General features: G+C 38.4%; 2 protein-coding genes across 4 annotated transcripts; one reads left to right on the top strand and one right to left on the bottom strand.

The window, feature by feature from the left end:
- Nucleotides 1–190: 190 nt before the first annotated feature.
- On the bottom strand, nucleotides 191–16,371 carry dync1li2 (dynein, cytoplasmic 1, light intermediate chain 2). Of its 2 annotated transcripts, none has more exons than XM_056751348.1 (13): nucleotides 16,192–16,371; nucleotides 15,496–15,569; nucleotides 15,258–15,374; nucleotides 14,884–15,114; nucleotides 8,910–9,076; nucleotides 7,319–7,412; nucleotides 7,091–7,226; nucleotides 6,880–6,991; nucleotides 6,734–6,793; nucleotides 6,595–6,636; nucleotides 6,302–6,419; nucleotides 4,141–4,269; nucleotides 191–3,277 (listed from the first exon to the last, which is right to left on the bottom strand). In XM_056751348.1, the coding sequence occupies exons 1-13, from the start codon at nucleotides 16,284–16,286 to the stop codon at nucleotides 3,261–3,263; spliced, it is 1,392 nt and encodes a 463-aa protein (XP_056607326.1). In that variant the 5' UTR covers nucleotides 16,287–16,371; the 3' UTR covers nucleotides 191–3,260. The 2 variants fall into 2 exon arrangements, with proteins under 2 accessions (XP_056607326.1, XP_056607316.1); XM_056751338.1 differs by having other exon boundaries at nucleotides 191–3,282; nucleotides 16,192–16,369.
- A 2,253-nt stretch (nucleotides 16,372–18,624) lies between these two features.
- si:dkey-56m19.5 (cell surface glycoprotein 1) lies at nucleotides 18,625–24,276 on the top strand. 2 transcript variants are annotated; one of them, XM_056744845.1, is made up of 3 exons: nucleotides 18,625–18,715; nucleotides 19,751–19,892; nucleotides 21,963–24,276. In XM_056744845.1, the coding sequence occupies exon 3, from the start codon at nucleotides 21,971–21,973 to the stop codon at nucleotides 23,615–23,617; it is 1,647 nt and encodes a 548-aa protein (XP_056600823.1). In that variant the 5' UTR covers nucleotides 18,625–18,715; nucleotides 19,751–19,892; nucleotides 21,963–21,970; the 3' UTR covers nucleotides 23,618–24,276. The 2 variants fall into 2 exon arrangements, with proteins under 2 accessions (XP_056600823.1, XP_056606976.1); XM_056750998.1 differs by lacking the exon at nucleotides 18,625–18,715 and having other exon boundaries at nucleotides 19,728–19,892.
- Nucleotides 24,277–24,752: the final 476 nt, after the last annotated feature.

Raw genomic sequence — 24,752 nt, 5'->3', positions numbered from 1 at the left:
ACTGCCCCCTACTGGTTTAGTTCATAGATCCACACAATTCAAAATAGTTGACAATATCTTCAACTCTTAAATGTAAGGTGCCTGTTAAAAATGATAAATAACAAAATATAACATCGTTTTTGCTATATTTAACACCAATATGTGAGCATTTCCAGAAATGAACTGAAACGTCAGACACAAAAACACTGGTTGCTGTTTGTGTTTGTATTTTATTTAAGCCAGGACTGAAAAAAAGACGTTTCCTTATCTTTGTTTGCATGAAAAGCAAGATTCCACATGGCTGCATTCTGCATCAGGTTAAAGCAATACAATCAGACTCACTTCAATGTACAACACAAAACAGTCCTTTGTGAATAGAAAGGTCTTTAATTCCTGTATAGAAAATTTTGAAAGCTAAAGCATTTGCTCAACATTTTCTTTCTTACAGGGGTAAGTGCATATTGGAAAGATTATAGTGAACAATTCCCACCCTACACTGAATGAATTACAAAATGCGTTGTTCATCATATAACTGCGTTCATCACCAATTGAGGGGAAAATTATGGAAGCCGAAGCCAAAGAAAAGTTTCTTTCGGTGAGCACCCCTAAACTTCAACACGTGTTGTGTAATCTTCTTTGGGAAAACAGTGTTCTGTGTAAGGAAGCATTTTTCAAGTACTCCAGGCATCTCAGGAGCAGCTTGTTAGTTTTTCAAATTTCTTAGTTATCAAGCTTTCATTCAAATCAGTCACTGTCAAATTTGTGTTAAATAAAACAAAAATATTGAAAAACATTTGCGTTTGACTGAACAACAAATGTTTAATATGGTTTTTATGCCAAGTCTCTTGGGGGAAAGGGAGCTACGTTTACAGGAATGTGTCAGTGAGATTCAGACAGTGAGATTTCAGTCACATAGCAAACTCAGAGAATGCAATGAAATAAGTGCATTTAAGATTATATTAAGTGGTTTTGATCAAAGGTTTGAAAAATGACGGCCAAAGAAGTTCTTGAGAGGTATAGTCCTGACATAATGTTGTGCTTGAATATCAGCAAATGCTTTAGCCCTGCCCATCATAAATGGGAACGTTAACATTGTTATGTAGCAAAAAAAATGCAATTTCATTTGAGTTCCTTATCTCTCGTTTGGTATGAGATTTTTCTTTTCTTACAAGTTCATGCAAAACCACAGTACATTCTACACATCTTGTGATCTATTCCCTTGAAGAGCTTAAAAAAAGGACTTAAAACTCTTGTGGAATATTCTGACACAGAACACGACACCACGGTAAGCAGAAGGATCCATTCTGGAATGATGGCTTCTCCAGACTGTGCCAAAAGAGAGGCCACCTGGGAGGAAATAAGGCCAGCTTCTCGACATAGACGTAACATGTGGATTCTACATCTTTAGTTCCAGATTCCAAATTTTCAGCGTTTTCCTTTTTCATCTGAAAACGTAATGAATTTAAAAGCCACTGTAGCTGCTCCATTTACAGTTTTTCCACACCAAAACCATTACATCATAGCTCCGGATAACCTGTCAAGTTCCAAAGCTCACAAACCATCTAAATTTGTGTCATGTTCAGTCAAAAACGCAAACGATTCAATGTTACAGAAGCAGTAGTGGAAGAACATGTTGAGAAAGGTCAAGATTACTTATAAACTCACTGTGAAGATACAAGGCTGTTGTATGGACTCAGATCTACCCTGAGTAAAGAGAACAGAGCATGTGGAGTGACAACAGTAAACGCTAGACTGAAGGCAAAGTCATCACTTCCAGTGGGCACTAAGGAAGTGCACACAAAAAAAACATTTGGCTGAATTTGCCTACAGGGACTTCGACACTGCAGAACAGGGAATGTGTTACATAAATCTTTATAGGGGCCTATAAAAAAACAAAACTGATAGATGCACACTACAATCCTGTTTGTAACTTAATGAAAATGACAAACAGTCCGTCACTTGGCCAAATGAGAATAGTGCTAGTGGTTTAAATCACAATTTCGATTTGGGGGTTGGACAAAATGCCCCCCCCCAAACATCCATATCATGTCCTATATGGATATTTTGACATTCGAAAAAAGAAAAGCAAGCTCCCTATGTCAGCAAAACAAAACTATATAGGAATTTCCACATGTTTCCAAAGAAAACAAATAAATTACACGAAGCAATAGACAAAAGGACGTAAAAAGAACTGATGACCATTGATGCTACAGTGCAATTCCCCTTTTGGAGACAAGCACCTCCACTATGACACAAACAGTATACTGTGCCAGGCACTTGGGAGTTACATTAGGAAAGATGCTGCCCCGCCCCTCTCCTCCAAATACAACCAAAGCCAAAAGAAAATGATCAGCCTGCTACCCAATGCTTGTTTCATCTGAAATAGTTACATAAATTTTTAAGATAATTCAATTTTATACAAAAAAACTCAAATCAAAGCTGTATAGCAAATATTTAGCACATATTTACATAATTTGACAAGGCGGTGTTGCGAGGTCTGCCATTCGTATATGCTGAAGGCGTATGGGTATTGTCATTAGTGTCATGACATCAGTGATGTTACCCATGTTAAGAGAAGCTTAACATCTCACTGGTAAAACACAGAGAAATTAAAAGCTTGATTTGCTTTCCGTTTTTATAAATACATCAGCATAAATGTAACAGTTTTACACACTGTATACTTTTTGCAAGTATATACTATTTTGCAAGTGTTTTCAATATTTGTAGACTTTTATGCAGTTGTTGTAGCTGAATGCAACATGCTAAGCCACTGCTGTTATTCAACATGGCAGATCGCTTCTGTGCTTGTTGGGAGGAGGGGAATGGATAGAGTTAAAATTCCCCAAGCTAAGCCAGGCCCCACAATGCAGAGGTCTGACTGCCTTCTTAAGAGAGTGCACCCATTCACTGACCTGCCATGCCTCACCAAAAACATTCACCGCAAAAACAAACAAACAGGTCTGGGAAAACAAACAAACAAAGACAAAAAGCAGTTGCGTCTTTTCAAATATCTACCTTTCTTTCCCCCATAACATCGGGGCCTAATCATCGATACAGAATCCCAACACTTTCAGTAAATCATGGTCTGTTTTCTGATTGACACACAAGCTGGGGGGAGAATTTTGGTCATGAATAGCTTTTTTGCTCCTTTATGTCGGTATATGGTTGATATCCAGAGTGCATAATGTAGGCGTGCTCATGCCTCGTTCTCTGTTGCTGGGGTGTTGGCTGTTACCATAGAGTCGGGTTTACGAGTCATTCGGTCCAGTTCAGCCTGTACGTCAGTCAAACCCGGCTTCTGCCCTTGAAAAAAAAGAGAGAAAAACAAGAGTAATTTCCTGTAGTGTCATGTATAAATAAAACACAGGACGGTTAAGTGTGAACCAGTTTGGTGGATGTGGTTCAGTGCAGCATGCTAGTACGCTTATGGAGTGTGTCTTATTGAGGAAAGACGTTTAAAAAGCATGCAGTAGTTTCTCTGGGATGCAACAATACCATGCTAATGTTCTCCAACGAACAAATACAGTATATACGTGAATCCTACTATTGTTTAATGTTTATCCATGCAGTGTCATGTAGATGCTTGGGGCATAACAGCAGGTAAAAAGCATAACAATATGTTAAAGTGTTATGTTTAATTGAAAAAAATGCCACGAAATATATGAGAATATAAACTGGGAACGGTATGACATGGACTTCACATCATCTTGGGTTGGTTAAACAAGCAGGTATGGAACATCACTATTCATGGTGCAGTCAGTCGGACAGGCTTTTTAGCCCATTCTTCATGGCTACTTTCTCTTGCTCTACAAGTAAAACTTTAAAAAACAGCACTCTCCAGACATAACAGTAGAACATTTTTGTACTGGTTTGGTAAATCTCGAAAAATGGAAAGGTCACTGCATATTTTTTTCATGTAACACATTTTCATTATGCGATTACAATATTTTAAGTTCATTTTCCATATTATTAATTCTCATTGTAATTACATTATTTAATTCATTATTTTAATCTGTACATTCTTTATAATTTTCATCTTTTTAATTGCAAAACAAAACCATATTATTTTATCTTTAGATTTTTGGTGAATTATGTACCAGACATTTCTTATAGGTTACGTAAGATTCACCCATTCCTGTGGCTGGAAACGGTAGAATTTACCTGTTTTCTTGGCAGAGCCCTGTACCCCTGCTCCTGCCCCCGGTGACCCAGGACTGTTCGGTACGCCCGTCTTTTTACTCAGCAGACTGTTGAAGAAGTTGGCCAGGACTCCCTCATTTGCCGCAGCTCCTACAAACAATCACAAACATAACAGAATGACCTCAGGTCAGGTCATATTTAGGCAAACAAGAGTAAGAGTAAGCACAAGGCTTTCTGACTCTGTCATTCAACAGCTTATATGCATCTATCATAAATATGATCAAAATTATTATTTTAAGCTTTGGTCATAATATTAAAGAGCACATTCCCCGCAATCCCATTTCTCAACCTTTAGTTAGTGTGTAATGTTGCTGTTAGGATAAATAATACCTGCAAAATGATAAAGCTCAAAGTTCAGTACCAAGACAGATGTTGTCTTAAACAGAATTCGCATTTCAACCTCCGCCCACACGAATACACCAAAAAAAGGGCGAGACCTTCCTCAGAGAAGAGGAAGAGGGCTGGAGTAGTGTTTGGTTATCAAAGATTTCGGATCAAAAAAATGTATTTGCCAAATACAATTGTTCATGTTAGCTCGTGCATGTTCAATGTTTTAAAAAATATAAGTAAATACTGAAAATGAAGATTAACAAATGCAGACATGTAATCTAATGCTAACAAACTCAAAGTCAGTAATTCAACATCAGTAAATCATATCATAGATCTATGAGTTTGTAATGCACTTTAAAAATATATTCATAATAATGAGATGAAACGTCTTATTATGGCTTACATAGTTTCAAAATAATGAGCCATATTTTTCTAAGGTCTAGTTAACTGAGGTTGTGCAGTGCAAATAGAGCACCCCTCTATTATACATCGTTTTAATTACTTTATACCGTCTGTCAAATGCGTAATTGTAAATAACTAACATAACATCATTTTCATGTCAAATTCTTGAATGATTCTAAGAGACTGTTAAATGCAGCTCAAAGGGCCATGAATCCATGAATAGTATATCTGCAAGGTATCATCTTAGTTCGGGGCAGTTAAATATTGCCAGAGATATCAATGTCAGACATGAAATAACGTGAATATAAACACGGTCTGAAAAAGCACAAGCAGTTTGTCCCTTTGTGCGTCCCGTAGTTCGGTTGTTTTAACTTTGTTGATTAGTTAGCAGAAAGTTTTTATTTACATGAATGAATGTAACAGTGTTTGCATATTATTTACAGGAATCGCTTTATGGTCACAGAACAGGAAATATTAGAAATATACTCTATATTTCCTGTTTTAGTTCAGAGTTGTATGCAGAACACAAAACTTTTCATAACACGTTTTTTGTAAAAGCAAAGAAAGTGTAACAGCAAAAACAGCTAGAAGACTGAACTGCATCTACCTGTCGATAAAACGATCTGTCGGACACAGACTATGAGGAGCGAGCGTTAAATAGACAATGCGGAGTGACATTTGTCCGGACCTTTAGTGGTGTGATAAGAGAAAGTTTTGCTACACTTCACCTACTGTTCTATTTTGCCTGTCAAAGGACGCCAGGCTTTGAAGGCAAATGGGCAGTGGCTCAAGCGGTGGATGATAGACTTGAAACATGTTAAATATAAAGCTTTTTTTAAACTAGAAACATGAACACCCATTGTTAAACACCCAAAAAACACAATCAAAGCTTCGAAAACAGGGAAAAAAACGGGCAATTTAAATCATTAAAGTAACTAAAATACATCCAAGCTAGAAATGACTTAATATTTAACAAAATTAATATTACTTGTGATGCAAGTAAATGTGCAGGATGGACAGGTTCGAGGTTTTATTAATTTTGATTTAATCAAAGCCACTGAATTTATTCCTGCTGGTGTGAGTATCCAACATCATCTAAAACAATTCAGAAATCTGTCGTTAGGGAAATTATTCCAACAGTTCCCTCCGGAGGGCAGTGTTTAAAAGATCTTAGAAAAAAGACAGAAAAGAAATCACCAGCAAAATGAGATGTGTGTGAAACAGGGACAAAAAAATGAAATGCTCATATTTAGACTCACAAGAACATTGATTTTGCGTGCCTGCACACAGCACAATCATGCAATTCATTTCACTCGGATGAATAGGGAGCAATGTCATCACAAAGCTGCATCAAGTGATGCGTGTAATCTTGCGAGGTGAGAGTTCTTACCTTTCATGTTGGGGTCTGGTTTCTTCACCGTAGTCATGGGTGAGACGCTGGCCACATTGGTGGGGCCCGTCCGGCCTGCTGGCCGAGGTGAAGCCGATGCAGTTCGGCCTGGAGATTCCTGTTCGCAACCACAAAAAAAGGAAAGCACAAAAGCAATTAAAAAGCTTTAAATGAATACATTTATTTACAATGAATTGGAGGATTTTCAGAGACCACAAATGTGCTTGAAATTGTAGAACATACTAGTTGCAACCATTTTGTGTGAGGTGTGTGATTCGTTAGGTCGCACTTACAGTTCCTCTTGTCGGTGTGGCTGGCTGCTTGGCTAACAATGACTGTAAGGCAGAAGTAGGCATTAGAACAGAAATATGACTTGCTTCTGATTGGTCAGAGAGCTTAAGGCAAAAGAGTGTTATCCCTGTATAAACAAACCTGCTGCTTCATGAGAAACACCTGCTCATCCTCAGCAATGATTTCTTTGTCATGCACCAACTTCAAAAACAAAAAATAAGATTAAAACTGTTGAACAAGTTTAATGTGATCACGAGAAAGAAATTTTCATTCTAAACTCTACGTACCTTTCGTACTGGAGGTTTCGTTATGAAGTCCTCGAACGGATCTTCAGGTCGAACCGTTGTAAAGTTTTCGTGTAGGATGGCAATTTTTTTCTCATTATCCCATCCGGACGGACTGCATAGAATTGACAGTGGTTTCGATAGAGGAAACAAAAAATATGCTTACATTCAACCAAAGGGAATAATATCAAATTTCATTTGCAGGAGATCTCACATGAACACAGCGTCCTTCTCCACCACTAAGGCAGCCATGGCGAAATGGAAGTCATATATTTTGTGCACCATGTATTTGTAGAGGAGGTCCAGGTTCTTTTCTTCTTTGACAGACGTGTAAATCAAGCCGGCTCCATCTGTGGGATTTGATTAAGGATGTGTTCCGCATCAAGGAGAGCGTCATTACAAAACAATACTGATGTTTGTTGAACCTGAGTGAGTAGGATACATTGTAGGCAGAACCTTCGAATATGTGACTGAATGAAGTCAAAATGCTCCTCTCTGTAGTCATGCTCCTTCTCCAATACACTGACAGCATCACACTGGAAAACAGAAAGACTTTCAAAGAACGGGAAAAGTGCTTTTTCCTCCTTTCAGTTGTTGAACTGATTTTCTGATTTAAGAGGTTCAGAAATTATTGGAAAATATCAATCCCAGGTGTTCTTTCAAAGTCTTCAATGATTTTGGTTTGCTTCTCACAAAGTTCTTAAAGTTTTGTGGAACAATTTTAAGTTTTCCCATACACTTTCATTAAACAGTCTAAAAGTGTTAGGGGTCAAATTTTGCAAGACTGAAACAGAAATTCACAGACAAACACAAATGACCGGTCAGCAGCCATATTTAAGAATGACTCAGGTTCTGGCTGGCTGCCCGCTATAATGGTTTTGGAAGGAAGAGGAGGGGCTAGCTAGAGTGCAAAAATTCAAGGAGGCTGCATCATGACATATAAATATCTTTAACAGATCAGTTTTGCTCAAATGCAAACTCATTGTTGCACCGCTGACCTTCAACACACACGTATTCTACAAAACCACAGCAGATACGCTCTCACTGCTCTCACAGGGATAGGTCAGTAAAAACAGGAAATTCTGTCATGAATTACTCATTCCCTAATTGTTCCAAATCTGTATACATTCCTTTATTCTGTTATAAACAAATAAAGATATTTGAAAGAATGTTAGCAACGGACAGTTTGGTGGCACCATTGACTACCATAGTGGGAAAAATTGAAATGGTCAGAGGTGCCCCAGAACAGATTGTCTTCCTAAATCCCTCAAAATATTGAACTTTTTTTTCTTCTATTATGGTAGTCAATGATCTCCCAGAAAAGTTGGTTGCTAACATTCTTCCAAATATCTTTCTTTGTGTTCAACACAACTAACACATATTTGCTAATAGTGAATGCATCACATCCCATCCTTTACACAAACTACAGATATTGGTGGGGAGGATACAGCCTCTCACTTTATTAAAGCACACTACTGCGTAATACACTCAGCTAATGATGTATACATACAGAGGTATTAAAATAAAGCGGAATTATGTTCCATCAAGCTAGTATTGTAGTGCCAGAGCCATATGCTATCTGTGTTTTTGTTTGTAATGATAAGAGGCCAAGTGATCAAAAACAACTGAACATTGAGTTCTCAGGCCTAATATAGCTGATTTCAAATGTTTTCAGGGCTGGAGTGATGCTAACAATTGAAAAGATCATTGAGTGTGTCCTGATCACAGAGAGCATGTGAGGGGGACATGGTGAGTCTGGAGCTCGGGACCTGCAGGCTACTGACACTACATAAAGAGAGCTTTTCATCTGCTCAAAGACAACACAACAAATTAAAAAAGTACATACACACCCAGTGCCCATACCACTGAGCTAAACAACTAATCGTTTTGGAAATTAGAGCAGAAATAAACATCCACACTAACACTCATATTCACCTGACGTTAAATGTAACTCAAACAATGTGACTAGCATTGAAAGCCTCGACTTCTTATGTTAAAAATTCAGCTTGAATGTCAATTTCTTACTTTAATACCTTTGTACAAGCTATAAGCACTGGAATGCCCAGGTTGTGTGTGAGGACGTTGTCTCCTAAGGGCAGCAACACGCTGTCGTCCTCTCCCGCAGCGGCAGGGGCTCGTCTCTGGGGTGAACTTGGCGTGGCTTCTTCTGGTTCTACGTACTCCTGGAAGGCCTTTACCACTGCAGAAGTTAAAGAGGGACATATAAGAATATCACCAGCCTCAGAAATGTACAGAAATAGCCCTTTTTTAAAAACATTAATGCTCACTCAAAAGTCTACAGAAACTACATAAATACAGTATCTGATTTCTACAGAATTAGCACAGCAACCAAAACAAGATCTGAGTGTTTGACATTAAAGCATGGTGGTGATGTGTGAAAGTGTGGCTGTAGTGATGTTAATCGCTGGTAGAGAACAGGAGATGGTATGGGGGGGACTTCCTCAGGAACCTTAAGAATGCAGCTCCAGATGGCCCAGAAAGCCAAGCGAGCTCAACAACTTCCTTTGACGTACCATTAAAGGAACACAGCTCCAAGACTACTTGAATAACATACAGTAGATACCTTAAAGTGACTTTGGAGCATATTGAACACATAATCTGACCACATATTACCTGGTATACTGGTTGAATCACATGCAATTATACACACCCTGCCTTCTGGAGCTTAACCAGGTTTCCACAGGAGCCAGAGATCCCAACCTTGTGCATTTCAATATACCGCTGTCTTACCGATTCAAACCAAGAGGGGTGTATGTAGTAATATTAAACTGATATATATATCTGTGTCTGCACTGTATGAGGATATAAACACATCTTATAAACTTCATCTCCAGAGTACTTATTTTATGAGCATTTTACTGTTTGCACTTGCAATTTTTTTATGATTATTGTTTTATTAATCATAAACTGTTTGGCCTGTGTTATAAAACTTTAAATCTCTGAAGCACCAGTGCTATGTGCAAAAAAAGTTAACATACAGCCCTGAGCCTTACACTAATAATAAACGCTTCTTGCTTGCCTTTGTTCTGTAGCAATCATGTAGTATTAACAAATTAAGCTAGCCGCAGCGGACACTAGGTAAAACGCTTCCAAGCAAACTTGAACAATAAGGATCCGAACAATACTATTGACATTTCAAATGATACATCATTTTTTATCTTCGGACAAGTAATATTGGTACCCATTTTTCTGTAATTTTGTGGTAACATTTGCACTTCTGTTATTTTTGCTGTTATTGTATGTAACAGTAGGTTCTAGAAACAAACTTGAAGTGTTACTTGGTAGCAGAGATATGTATGTTGTTTGTGTAAAAATTAGAGCTGTCAACGTTAATGCGATAACACATCAATTTCTTCAGACTAACCCATTCAAAATATTTCACGGCATTACCTCAACATCCATTTTTACTGTCATCATTGTCTAGTGTTAAATTATATAATCACGCTATTATTTATCTAAAGACCTTTAAACTATTTAGGCGGGATTTGAAATGGTTGTATTGACACCTCCAGTATAGATTGACAGCTTCTGGCTGTGGAACACGGCTTAATGCAAACAACAGCGTTCCCGTCTGGTGTACACATGAGGTAAAGGCTCCAGAATAAGAATCTGTCAGACAGCGCACAAGTATTAACTTCTCTTTCGTGCTTGAGTGAACAAAAACACACAAGATTATGCCAGAAAGCACATTTTGTCTAGTTTTTTGAAAGCACAGTCTACAACCAGTTAAAAAAAGTCTTAAATGAAACCAAAGAGAGTAGTAAAAATAGGAAGTGCAAGAAACCTGCTTAGAGCGGCAGCTCTAAAAGGGGCCGCGTTCTTAAACGTGCTGCTGTGACTCCTGTCAGTAATGATAATCAAATATAAAAAAATGGAGAAATTGATATCGTAGCTTTATAGAGGATTCTTCTGTATTTCATGTATTCAACAGTAAAATACTGTATATTTCCTACCTGTAAGATAGGAAGAGCACACTTACGATCATGGGTTTGATTAGTAGAAAAAATATAGACATTTAACAAAGACAACAATTGCAAAGCCAACAATATTAGAATGTTGGCTTTCATTCATAAAATGATGATGTCAAAGAAATGTGTTGTTTCTACATTAATTTGGAGATAAAATGTGAAATTATTAGAATGTAAAAGAATATTTTAAAACATAAAAACTGTGTGTGATTAATTAGTTAATAAAAAAAATCTTTTCACTATATGTGTGCGATTAATCGCTGTTAATCACACGAAAGGGAACCTATTGACTGCCCTAAGAAGAATATAATGAATCAAATATTTTTTTAATGATTGAGCTAAAACCAAAAAGCGTTACATTGTTCCCAGCTCTCCCCTATCTAAAACACATCCTCACAGAGTAATTGTTATACAGAAAAAAAAGTACAGCACATTGAAAGAAATGTGTGTTTACAGCTGGCTGAATTATTTTTAAAAAATGACTTTCATATTGTATGTTCTAAACAGGTCGAACTGAAACATGACAAGTAATGCAGTTTTTGTAATGCCATTGTTTGTTAGCATTTTGACAGTCTATGCGCTATGGTTGACTTTTTGTTCCTGACTGTTGGATATAAAACTATTGCTACTGTTTTGACCGTATTATTAAATTTTGAATCAGGTTTGCTGTATTTTGATAGAGTTAGCTTTTGTTCAAAAAGGCATCCAGCATTTTGAAAAGTACAGGTTGTATATATTTAACAAAATCTGGTTTTGGAAAGAAAATGTTCTATTTGGCTAATAGTGTGAATGTAGGTATGCTACTGTGTTAGTTTAGGAAAAGTACTTTAAGTATTGGTAAACACTTGTTAGCAATTGAAAAAAAACAGTAGTGAGAATGACCCATTTCTAAAACAATAATCTCAACCTGTCTAAAAGAAGCACCAGTTGAGTGTACAATCAGCTTCTATTGTCAACTTTGACCAGCTTCAGCAAACAAGGGTGTGGACAGTCATAGGACTATTGTACAGTATTAAACATTTAAAGGAATCTGAAAGCCAAGAATATCAATGATTACAACTTCATTAAGACCAACAATATTGAATAATGTTGATTTTTCTACACCAAGCATGCGCAATACCAACTTTATGTATACATTGAACAACTAGGAAAAGAAAGTGTTTAAAAATTGCAATCCAAAATTTTAAAACATAGACTTTTTTTCTTTACTGAGCTGTTAGCTGACTAAGAGCTGTGAGATACTATGTTGTAGCACAGTGGTTTAAGAAAAGCTGCTCTGTTAAACTGCTTCTGTTTTTTACACCAGCATTCTGATCATCCTGCTCACAGCAAAGAGTTGAATGTCAAGAATGTCCGATAGAGTGGACCATGATGCAACACCAAGAAAGCTTGAGTGCACCTTCCCACTACAATGATGACATCATCGACTCGTGTTCCTCTTAAGTTGATTTTAGCTTAAGGAAGCACCGGCTCTGTTTCTGGGTGGGTCTGTTTTACGAAGCTGAAGGGAGGCTCGTAAAGTCTTAGTCTGACATCACATTGGGCCCTGATTCAATATACCCATCAACAAACTATAGGTACTTGCAACTGTCTTGCATTAGAAGATTTTTGGATACTTGCATTTTACAATGTAGCCCTACATTTTATACAAACAACCTGATAGCAGTAATATACAAATGAGGAACAAGATGGACAGGTCGAAGAAATTCGAAAAGAACAAAATTATGCCTTCGATGGCTTCAATTTTAGTCTAAATATATATTTTTTTTAATATGCTGTATTTTCCTAAATAAATATGGTTTATGAATTCGATATACAACGTTTTTTGTTAATCTGCCACAAAATATTAAAAGATTAACCAAACAGCTATCTGCTGAAGAATATTACAAGATTAGATAATGGTGATACGATTTAAACAGGAGTAACGCCCACAAGATCCATAATGACTCAAGAGTACAACAGCAGTGTTTTAAACCACTGCACTTGATATTTCAGATGAAAGCTAAAATACAATTTCTAAGCCACTTCCCCTTCTGCACTCATAGCCCTGTTTAGATAACACAAATGGTGATACTCAGAAATAACCTCTCACATCATGTTTTAGCAGCATTTAGCCTCTCAGATTAGCCTATTACAGATGCTGGCCTGGTACAAAAACATTTTAAAAGGATACTTCATCCAAACACGAAAATTCTGTCTTCATTTACTCACCTTCGAGTTGTTCCTAATCTTAATACATTTATTTGTTCTGAAGAACACAGAGAAAGATATTTGGAAGCAGGGCTGTACAGTGCACATGCTACGAAAAAAATCTGTCTGTGCGAAGAATAAATTTGCCAGTGTAGCACGCGTGAGATACAGTTATGCACGTGATTTAGGTATGTTTGTCGCGATGCTTGTCTGTGTGTGTTGTAAATCAATGGAGCCTCGCTATTTTAGTGTTTTTTTGCGTCTGGCTTTTAGAATATGTCATCTGCTTGTTTAGCTTGAATGTGAAGGAGCTGTACAGTTTGACATATTCCTACAGACGTGTTACGCTCAACCTTTTGTCTGCGTCTCTGTATGAGGACATGAACACATCAACTCCATCTCCAGAGCTGATCCGAGAGTATATTTCATGAGCATTTCCCTGTTTGAAATAAACAATGGAAAACCACTCTCTCTTTGCGACGACTCGTCAAAATAAAAGTCTGGTAAACTTGAACATCCAGATTAAATACGTTTTATTGTATTATAACGATTACTCTGGTAAATTGTAGTATTCTAGTAGTAAACTGATAAAGTACATAAACAAAAGAGTATACTTACTCTTATTTACTAAACTAATATTTACTATAGTAAGGTTCAAAAACACTATTGTATCTGCAAAAGGGGGAAACGCAGCTTACCACCGTATATAATATTATAATAGAATACTTCAGCATGTGGACAAATATACAATTATTGTTTAGTAAAAGAATGGAAAACACAGAACTCAGAAAAAATTCTATAGAAAACAGGAACATGGGAAAAACTTAATTATATGGCCTTAATTTGCCCAACTGTAACATCATAACTACACATTAATATTTTTTGTGTATATATTTTTTTCTAATATAACAGACGTTTTATACCTTTGCAACAACTGTTTTACTTGTGCTACAATTGTGTAGCTGAATTTTTATTACCAGCTGTAGGACTGTGATGAAAGTGAAAGTAGTTCACGAGTACCTCAGACAAATGTTTACAATCTCTGATAAACGAACACTACTCCATCCCCTTTTTTGGCGTATTCCTTTGGGCGGAGGTTATTAAAAGCACTCGGAATACTGACATCATGTACCCCGGAAGTAAAACGCTGTAGTCAATTCCAGCCGTTCACTGTAGTCATTGAAAAGTGAATTCTGTTATTCACAAGACAATATCTCACTTTGGCATTTAACTTTGAGCTTAACACTTTTGCGGGGAATGGCCGCTTTAACAGTAGTGTGGCAGTATGTATTCGCTTTGATTCTAACAGCATGGATCTGACTGAAAGGTCATGCAAATTCAAAGGACAAAGAGTGCTTCATAACCAGAGTGTGCTATTAAACCAACATAAACTACAGGCAGCGCTGGTCTCTCAGGCTGTAACTTAATGCAAAAAAGAGATTAGGACTCTAAAACAACACAACTAAATTTAAAAAACTATTATAATCTTAGTTTTTTTTACTTAATGTGATTTACATTTAGAGCAAAACATCACCAATTGTCCACTACACTTCTTTAAACGACTTGCCAAAAAATCCACACCTCCTCTCCACGCACAAGTAAATTGTTCCCGCAATAAAAACACAAATTGTAGTGCAGCTTTAGCAGACATCTACACTCTACTGCTTCATTGACAATGAACACAGAGCACTTATGAATGCCTCAGAGTGTTTAATATTGAGTACAAACCAGTAATATAACATCACAAGAGAAGAAACAGACAATTCTCATCAGATGTTAGTATTGGCACATCCCTTTCATCCCAAAAGCAAAATAACATAACACTCACTCTTCTGCTCCATCTCTCTCCTTTCCTCAGGTGGGATCTTCAGTTTGTCCACATGTTCACGCAGCACACTCGCCCACTTCTGCAGTGACTCCATGATGGTCCAAGACCGCGACATGTCCACCACAAACACAGCCAGACTGTCCTTCAGCGAGTCAGCAGTCACTGCAAACTTCAGTAAGTTTTTGTGGTACAAGTCTCCATCAAGGATCCACACATTACAGCGAGCCAAATCTGGAAGAAGTATGTGTTTTAAATAAAAATGCTTACAATAAAGTGCATTTCCTACAAACTACCACAAACAGGTACTGAATCAAAAACTTTTTTCTGTATTACTCTCTGCGTCCTTTAAACCATCAACATCACTTTGCACCTACCATCTATGTCTTCATCCTGGACGTTCAGGTACAAATATTCCAGACCTCTTCCTTTCTTGTTGTGCTCTGCCCCTTGCATTTTTGACATGAGTGTTGTCTTTCCTGAACCATCCTCCCCTAAAAGAAATCACATCACTCATATTTTACAACATTTTACAAACAAAAACAAGAATCTAAAACAAAAGGTTACTCATGCACTGTAAGGATTGTGAACTTAACATCTGCAAAATACACGTACCAAAAACTAAAATATTTTTCCCAGATGGCAATTTGGAGCTCGAGCGTGTGGAAACTTCGCTGAGAATTGACGACCTGGAAAAATGACAGAACAACAAATGACCACATAACACTTCACATTCATGACAGCAGCAGATAAACGCTAAGATAAGCTAGTCATCAGTTACACAATTAGTTTTGATAAGCTTTAGACTGATATCTGCTTCGAAGTGCTGTCACTTTAACATCTAGGAAGAGAGAGACATCTGACGTTATGGTACAAGTCATACAAGAAGGGCGTCCTGTCCAGAAACCGTTAAACCGCATCAGAAATGAAACTCTCCACATTATGACATATCTCATACAAATACAACACAACTGTCTTTATAGTAATTAACGTTAACTTTCACAAAAGATCTTTCAGATGTGTCCACATCACAAACAAACAGTTCCAGTTTGAATAGCAAGAAAATAACATTAACGGTGACATATGACATCTCTTTAAACACGGTCTCTATCCTGAAAAGCAGCTTGTAAATCGCTCATAAAGTGTTAGTTTACAAGTCTGTGTGAAATGTTTTGGACTCATCCGGGACCGGCGTCTTAACTGAACTGGACAGCACCCGGCTGGTGACAAAGCAGGACATCACACTGTCAACTAAACACTCTCCCTGCCAAATTAAATCCGCTTTAAGGCAATCTGAGGGTGCGAGCGTACCAGAGGTTTTGTCCTTCATCATCCTCGTTACTGTTTTCCATAGTGTCGCCCGTACCGACTGCGCCCAGTAGCTTCTTCTCTAAAACGGGAGCCATCTTGAGTAAAGAGGCACAAAAGGAGGCGCAGACAGAGCGGCCGAGGACCTCACATGAACCGCTCCACGAACAGCACGGCTAACTTCCAACCCTACTATGGGGAAGGGCGGGTTCATGAATATTAACTACGTAACGCGCCGTTTGACCAGTAATGGCAAACGTCAGTTGGCTCATGAATAATACTTAGACACGTGACAGAACGTTTGACAAAGGTAGCGCGACTAAATTAATATTCATGAAAAGGTACTATCCCATAGTACGAGTTTTAGTTCTCGTAACGCTCACTTGGAAAAAAAACTGAAGAATCAACAATAGAAAGAATGAGATGAAAATACACAGAATAATTCCTTAAATCTTTTAAACAATTCTTCCGTTGGTTACTTAAAGTAATGTGCTGAACTAAAAATACAGTTGTAATTATGATCAGGCATGTGATGAGACAGCGCCATCCGCGTTGGCTTGAATGATGTCATTTTAGACTTTGCCGCGCGAGCTGCTGTCAAGCCATGTAACTCGTGAGCTGAACTGAGGTCAGATTTGTAATTTCCTTTTCGTGATGAAGCTATAGACGTGGAAAGAGGAAGCTGATTCACGCTCAGCTTCATATAAACCGGGCGTAGACAACAGTTTTCTGAACCTGTTACACCGTTGCAGCGTTGGAAAACATATCGAAGTTAATGTGATTTATAGAGGAACTTAATGTATGATGTACGTATAAAAGAAAGACAAATAAATAAAGATGTGGGTTGTGAAATATTGTTATCTCTGAAGCATACATCAAAAGAGAGCACTGATGACATCTGCTGAAAGAAATATCGCATGACAAGGTGACAGCCTTCATTAAGATAAACGTGCAATTACTTTACGTAGATTTGGTATTAAAGAAGACTTTCTACACAAATACACTATTATATATTATTGTACATATAATTTAAATGAAACTTAACTAGACAAGAAATGCAGATATTTAGTGACGTATTATTAGTTTTTGGTGACGTATTTGTTTTCTTACGTCAGTAAATAAACTGAAGGTTTGCCATACATGTATCACGTAATTACAGTAAAATTATCAAACCAAAATGGTTGTTTGAAACCAGACAAACAAGCATACAAAAAAATTCAAATAGTCATTAAATAAATAAATAAAAATCGCAACAAGTAGATATGTGAGTGCAGCTTCTGAGGTAATTAAACACAATGATTGTCATCCTACTCAGTCAGGCCTAACTGAAGTATTGGGGTTGAAGGGACGACAGCTGAGGCTCTGCCACAATAAAGTCTAGAGGGGTATTCCCACAGGCTCCTCCATATGGCCCGACAGGCCACAGCTCTGAATTTGTGGTGTACTGACAAGAGTTGAGGGGTAAGACTGAGGCTCTCCTGGGAGACATATCATGCCAAAACCCTGAGTCATGTGTTGAAGCCTGTAACTTGACCCTATTCCTTTTATTCTGTACCGTTGCTGGCAAGAAAATATGATTGTTTGCAAATAGACAGGAATGAAGGCTATATGCTCTAAATTCTGTGAAATTATGAACAAAATTTTGAGCATATAGCCATCTTTCTTGTCTAATTGCAGAGCAACCATGTTTTTGTTTAAAGGGTTAAGTGAGCTCCTTTTATCTGTACAATAAAGGTTATTTTAAACGCAAATCTGAAACTGCCCTTCCTGCACCCATGTGGAGCTTTCACAATCGAAGTATTACTGGCTATTTTATTATGTTGATCTCTGTCATTGTGCCACTAACACTAATTTCCTCTTGTTCTGATTTAACCATTTGTTCTGATGCACCATCATTATTGTGACACTAGAGGGTACTGTCTTCATTAATCATGTCCCTAAAAAGTAAGTTGCATTTCAAGGCTTTCCATAGTGCACATTGTTGTTGTTTGTTTGACAGGATAGGGTTAGTATTATTAATCACGTAAGCCTAGTTTGCCAGACATTCTTAAGGGGCAAAAAGCTCACAGATCATAAACCTTTCAGCGCACATAGTCTGGGAACTCTGTAACCTTGAACTCTCTGCCCAGAATAGCTGGGTATTTTAACAATACACACACACTCTGTACAACCAACATGGAAACATTATGTGCAATTTTTAAACATGAATGTAGATCATTGAAAGAAGAAAAGCGCATTGAATTTTTTCACACACGAGAGCATTAGGAGTTTGACATAAATATAAACTTGCTAACGTATATTCTGCATTACTCTATTTGATTTCTCATCTTGACAGTTATTCAATAACAAATAACAATATAATATAAACAATAAAACGCAAACTGTGCTGTACAACAAGCTGAAATACAGAGAGAAACTACTTTCTCACGGCCATGTTTCATCACATTCCATGTGTCTAGTAGCGATGAAAGGGCAGCACTGGTTCATTCCTCTCTTCAATGTGATTTAATCACCAGCCTGTGATGAGGTGAGTAAGACAAAAAATATAAATGCCTAGTCTTCATAACAATTAATTGCAAATTATTGACGAGACTGACCGGCTTTGTCTGGTGTAAATTTTCTTTGCAATGCACTGTAGACAGTCCATCATGTTGTGTCACATTATTATAAATTGCATCTACATTATTTTATCTCTATTAATGTGGTCTACTTCCACACATCTCCAAATGTTTACTATGACACGGGCTGTGTTGCAGTGCACTTTTTGATCCTTAAAACGATACTCATCAGTGTATTTAGAAAAAAAAAAATTGTGCAGTGGTATGCCACAAGTGTTCCAGTACATTCAAAGGATGGAGGGCGCATGAGCACCCCCCAGTAGAATGAATTACCACATTTTCCATACAATCTACAAAATAAAAGTTATGAACCTTTTTAAAAAATAAAGTCGAAAAAGAAAAGTCTATGTTTGTTAGTTAAGTCTTGTGAAATGTCATTGCGCTTGTACCTATGATATTCTATTAACACCATGCAGCCAAATTACACTTGGGTGCCATGTGTCAGACTGGAGAATTATATTGGTGACAACCTCATGGCTTTCTTACAGTAACACCTCTACCTCGTGAAGCAGTCAGTAGTAATTTCCACGATATGAATTTATTAGGCAATGCTTTTTTTATTATGATATTTTTTTGTCTTCTTTTAAACAGAGTCATGTTTTGGGAGATGATCAGTCATTATTCTGTTAACATATCTTCAGCAATGGATGAAGAGAATTACTGTAACCACTGTCTTTACAGACAAAACGAGAGATATCTTTGCTAAAACCAGACAGGCAGGTGGAAAAGGCAAAATAATAGGGTTGCTATAACGATCACTTCAAAAGTGAAAGAAAAGGGGGCATTATTCCCAAAACCCATTATAAAGCCCACCTAATCTAGTAAAATATGCACCCAAAGTGGGGGGAAGGGAGGAAAAAGCAGGGGAGGGTATATGGATTGTGGGCAGTGGGCAGGGGAGGCTGTGATAACGACAGATGTCTCACAAGCAGTGGGTTTAACAGGAGGGGTGAAAGGAGAAAAAACGCCCAGTCGCAGATTGGACCACGGGGAGTGAGTGCTGGATCACATTCACTACTACAGGAGAGAGAAACGTGCATCCAGCGCACGAACGGATTTCCAGGGTTTAAAGCAGCAGAAAACAAGGTTAGTGAAAAATGTTTCATTTCGATTCTGTATGGACTTTATAAATACACGGCAAAATCACAGAAAAAATATTTTAATTGAGACTCCTCGCACCGCTATACGAGACATTGTTAAGAGTCGAATGGATGAGCCGTCCTTTGTTCTCTTCATTTTAAGTGTCACTTAACTAAATACTGTACAACACAAGCATCCTATTTCACTACATTAAAATAACTAAACCGTACAAATTGCTTTACAGCTTTTTTTCTAACAATGTGCGAAAGACACTTTAGTCAATTATATATTCTAAATGTTCTACATGGCATCTTCAGGGGGTCTTCTTAAAATATTTGGAGACCTTTACTTAAAGCTTAATAAATGAACAACTAGATATTTAATAAATAAATTGAACGAATATGTGGGTTACAGGTAGCCCTTAACAGTTTGATGACAGAAACATGTTTAGTTGTTCCTGCCGCTTTTCTGCGAAAGGCAGGTTGATAAGGAAATCGAAAGGATTTTTTGCACAGATATAAAAGCTCATTCAGGCATATGAAAAAGCTGGTCGATATGAAGGGAGAAGTCAAAGTAGGGGGTTGTGGGGGTGGGGAACACTCTCAAATCACTATCCATCTAAAAAGAATCTAAAAGACACAATTATACATCGTCTCATCAGACATAGGAACAAGTTCAAATTCACTGTTAACTTCATTTTTCACGATCTCTTTTTACGTTCATGTCTTATGAAGTGGGACAGGGGTTAACGTGGTTGTTCAAGTGTGATTAGAAACCATTTTTGGAGGGTTTCGATATATTTACTTAATGAAGTAAGATTTGTAGACACAGCGGAGCTTGTAGTGTCCAGACAGAGCGCTGTAAGCGGCTGCAATCGCAAGCTGCCGGCGGTATGAAGTATCATCAGTGAAAGATGACACAGACAGCACGTCTCAGCAGCAGCTAGACATTTGCAGGTCGGGTTGGTGCATGACTGCGCATCCCGTCTTGTTTGCCCCAGTGCAGCACTATGGACAGCTCCTATTATAATTCCACCGTGCTAAAGTTAATGTTATATTACGCAATTATGTTTTTTTTAAAGATATGTCGTTTTAGTGCAGCTTTAAATGCAACACACACTATTTTAATCAGCATCTCAGTGTAGGCTCTTACACTAAGGTATACTGCAAAATTGAGTATACATTTTATATAGAATTCTTTTAACTATAAAATGGCGCATATCAAGATAAAGTTGAACTATAGGTCCCTTATAGGCTTTTGGTTAAAAGGGGAGGTGCTCTATTGCTGAATTAGATTACATCCATTTTATGTTGCGGCCGGCTCATTTTACACAATTTGTTTTCATGGCAGCGAGTTTAAGCAAATAAATTAAAGTAGGTTTCCTTAACTGCCTTAGAGTCGTTTGATGAAAGTGGGAAGCCTGCTTGCTCAGTTTTGTTATCTCAGCCTTTCCCCTTAATGTTATCTTTTAACCTGACCAACCATAACTGGTTTACAAACCGTAAAACACACACAAAATAGAAGCATTTGGTGTTAAGAGGTTGAATAGAGACAGAACAACTGCTTTCATTTTGTAGTATGTCACGTTACATTTAACATCTTCGTTTTGAAACTGGCTGTAGATAAGGATTAGCCTGAAAGGATGAAGGAAAAAAAATGGTGTATTAGGCCAACTCCTACAGATTTACGATCAGTTTTTGACCAGACTGAGTTTCGAATTTTAAATAGATTGTTCACTTTGCTGCAACACTTACGCTAATAGAAAGTTTACAAGAACCAAGTGACATTCCCTTCCAGTCACTGTTTGTCCTTAAGCCATAACCTCCTTCGTTGCAAAACTGGACTGCATTCAAAGTCCTTGGCAGAGATTGCCTTGAGTTAAAATGAGTGAGTGCCCTTTATAAGGACAGACAGGGTGGGCCATGCGGGCAGACTTATGAAGTTTTACATTCTCTTCTACATTTATTTATTTACATCTATTTATAATTAAAATGGATAAATATTCATATATAATACATATCTATAAAATGTTCCAAGGTTCATCATTTAATGTAAGATGTTCTTTTATTCCTTTAGGGCACATCATGGGAGGCAAGCTTAGCAAACGGAAGAAGGGATATGACGTTAGTGATCCTAAAGAGAAGAAGGAGGAGAGCACTGTAGCAGAAGTTGCCCCATCTGAGAAGAAGGCAGAGTCTCCTATGACCGAGGCAGAGGTGGTTCCTCAAGACACTGCAGTGGGGAACTCAGAAAGATCAGCTGAGCAAGCTACCTCTCCCTCAACAACAGAGACAGAGGTGAAGAAAGACAATGCTACAGCAGAAGAACCGGCTGCTGCAACAGAGGCATCTACTGTTACCACGGAAAGTCCACCAGAAGAACCAGTAGCTGTGGAAAAAGCAGCTGTGACAGAAACATCAGCAACAGAGGCACAAGAATCTGCATCAGAGGCACCACCGCCAGAGGATACAACATCTGCACCAGAGAAACCAGCAGCCGAGGTACCAGCAGATGCACCAGAGAAACCAGGAACAGAAGTCAGAGCATCTGCACCAGAGGCACCTGAGGCACCAGCAGCTTTGGCAGAAGCATCTGTTGCCGAAGAGCCTACTGCTACACCTAAGACAAAAGCAGTTCCTTTAGAGTCACCGGTAACACAGGAGCCTGTGGCTGCCCCTGAGGAACCAGCTGAGATAGAGCAACCTGTAGCAGAGGAAACTGCAACTTCGTCTGAGGAACCAGCAGAGGCACCAGTGTTGGAGGAACCCCCAGTTGTACCTCAGGAACTGGCAGCTACACCTGAGACACAAGTGACAGAGGAACCTTCAGCAACACCCGAGGAACCTGCAGTTTTATCAGAGGTACTAGTGGCAGAGGAACCTGCACCCGAGGAACCGTCAGCTTTGCTGGAGTCACCAGTGACAGAGGAACCACCAGCTGTGCCAGATGCATCAGTTATTGAGGAACCTGCGACAATATTTGAAGATCCAGTGCAGGAGTCACCAGTGGCAGATCCACCTTCCCCTGTGCCAGAGGAGCCACCTTCTTCCCCTCAACTTGCAACTTCCCCAGCAGAGCCTGTCACAGAGCAGATAACTGAAGAGGTTGCTGAGAAGATTGAAAATGCCACTGAGGTGTCCACTGAAATTTCAAAAACCACAGAGGCAGTGCCAGAACCTGAGACAGAGGCTCTAGAGCCAGTTGCTGAGGCTGAGCCAGTGCCTGAGCCTGTTTTCGAGCCAGACGTAGACACCACTGTGCCTAGCCCAGAGGATCCCGCACCTGTTACAGAGCAAAGTGCTGAATCTCCTGAAGTCACACTCATACAAGACAAGCCTGAGCCGACCCCAGATCCAACAGAAGATAATACTGCACCTGATCAAAAAAGCAGAGTGGAGCTCATCCCTTTGATCGTCATCTTGGAATCAACCTCAAACAATGATATCTCCTCTGAGGAATCTGTCCCGACCACAACAGATCCGAAGCTCAATAATGGAGAGTGTGAGAGTGGCGCCTCAGCAGAGGATTCTGTGTCAGCTCCCCCCAAGGTGAATGGAGAATGCCATGAGGTGGATGTCCCAGAGTCTCCGGCCGAAGCATGCGTGAACGGTCTAAAGGACATAGAACCCCCTCAGGAGCAGAGTGAATGTGAACTGAAAAAGGACTTAAGTTTGGCCGCTGACATTCAGGTTCCGCTTCCAGTCGGTGACATGGTAGAGGTGCCACAGTGAGTCGACTCAATTTGAGAAACAAACCCTAAATGTGAATACTGATGCAAACAACTGAAACAATCGTCTGAACGTAGGTTTTCTGAAAAAATTTCAAAGATGCCTGTTGTGGTTTTTCAGCCAAAAGGAATTTCTGATTAACCAAAAAGAAATACCACCCAAGAGCTAACAGAGCAAGTAACAAAGAATACAACATGTGAGATTGAAAGACTGAAAAGAAATTGGAGAGGGAGAATGTAAGCGAGATTGAGAAAGAGAGCGAACAATGTTTAATATGTGTGTGCCCTGTGTCCTGCTGTCATTGGAGAGGGCGAACTCGCAGGTCTGGTGAATATTTAAGCCAGGTAAATGATGATTACACATGGACTGAAACAAGAATTGAAAACAAGCTGGCAGAACAAACATCCTGGATGGTAGCAAAAAATTGAATTTGAATGAATAGTTTCATATTTTTTGTGTGAGTCTGATGCATATTAAAATGGTTTATTGGATTAGCATTTAATAGTATATAATCTAATTTAGACCACATCGTTTCTGTCACTATGTAATAAGGAGATTTGGGGATGAAGTGTTTTGAATTTTTCATGATGGGAAAGCAGTGAGGAATGTTTATATAATTTAATGACTTGGCTTAGACAATAAAACACTCTGTTATACCTTAAGAATGGTTCTTTATTATTGCACATGTGTTGTTTTCGTGAATGTTGTGCTGAATGTGTGATTCAATTTTTTCTTGTGTATTATTTAAAAGAGTATGCCAAATAAACGATAAAGTATGATGCAGTTTGGCTCGTGCAGAGAACAGATCCAGTCGATCACTACCGAATCCGTCCAGCCTGTGCAAGGTTTTTTGGCACAGAATTAATATGGGAGGAGTTTTCTCAACAGCTGCATCAGTTACTTTGTTTTCGGCCATTTTGTTTGGTAGAGCGGATCTGACCGGCAGGTCACCATTTCAGCAATGTCCCAGGAGTCATTGACTTTGTTGAGTTTTGTGGGGCAGGGGGATCAAACACATGTTGTTTTGAGCAACATGAAACATGTCCATGCATTTTAATGTCAGTTCAGAGGCCCAATTTACCTACTCCACAGGAGATCAAGTAAAGCAGGAGAATGGATTCCCAGCCATTTCTGGTGG

Source organism: Triplophysa dalaica, chromosome 1 (assembly GCF_015846415.1).
Source record: "Triplophysa dalaica isolate WHDGS20190420 chromosome 1, ASM1584641v1, whole genome shotgun sequence".
In the NCBI taxonomy this organism is placed as follows: domain Eukaryota; kingdom Metazoa; phylum Chordata; class Actinopteri; order Cypriniformes; family Nemacheilidae; genus Triplophysa; species Triplophysa dalaica.
Note: the sequence above shows the minus strand (reverse complement) of the source record. Positions and strands in the feature narration are given on the sequence as shown.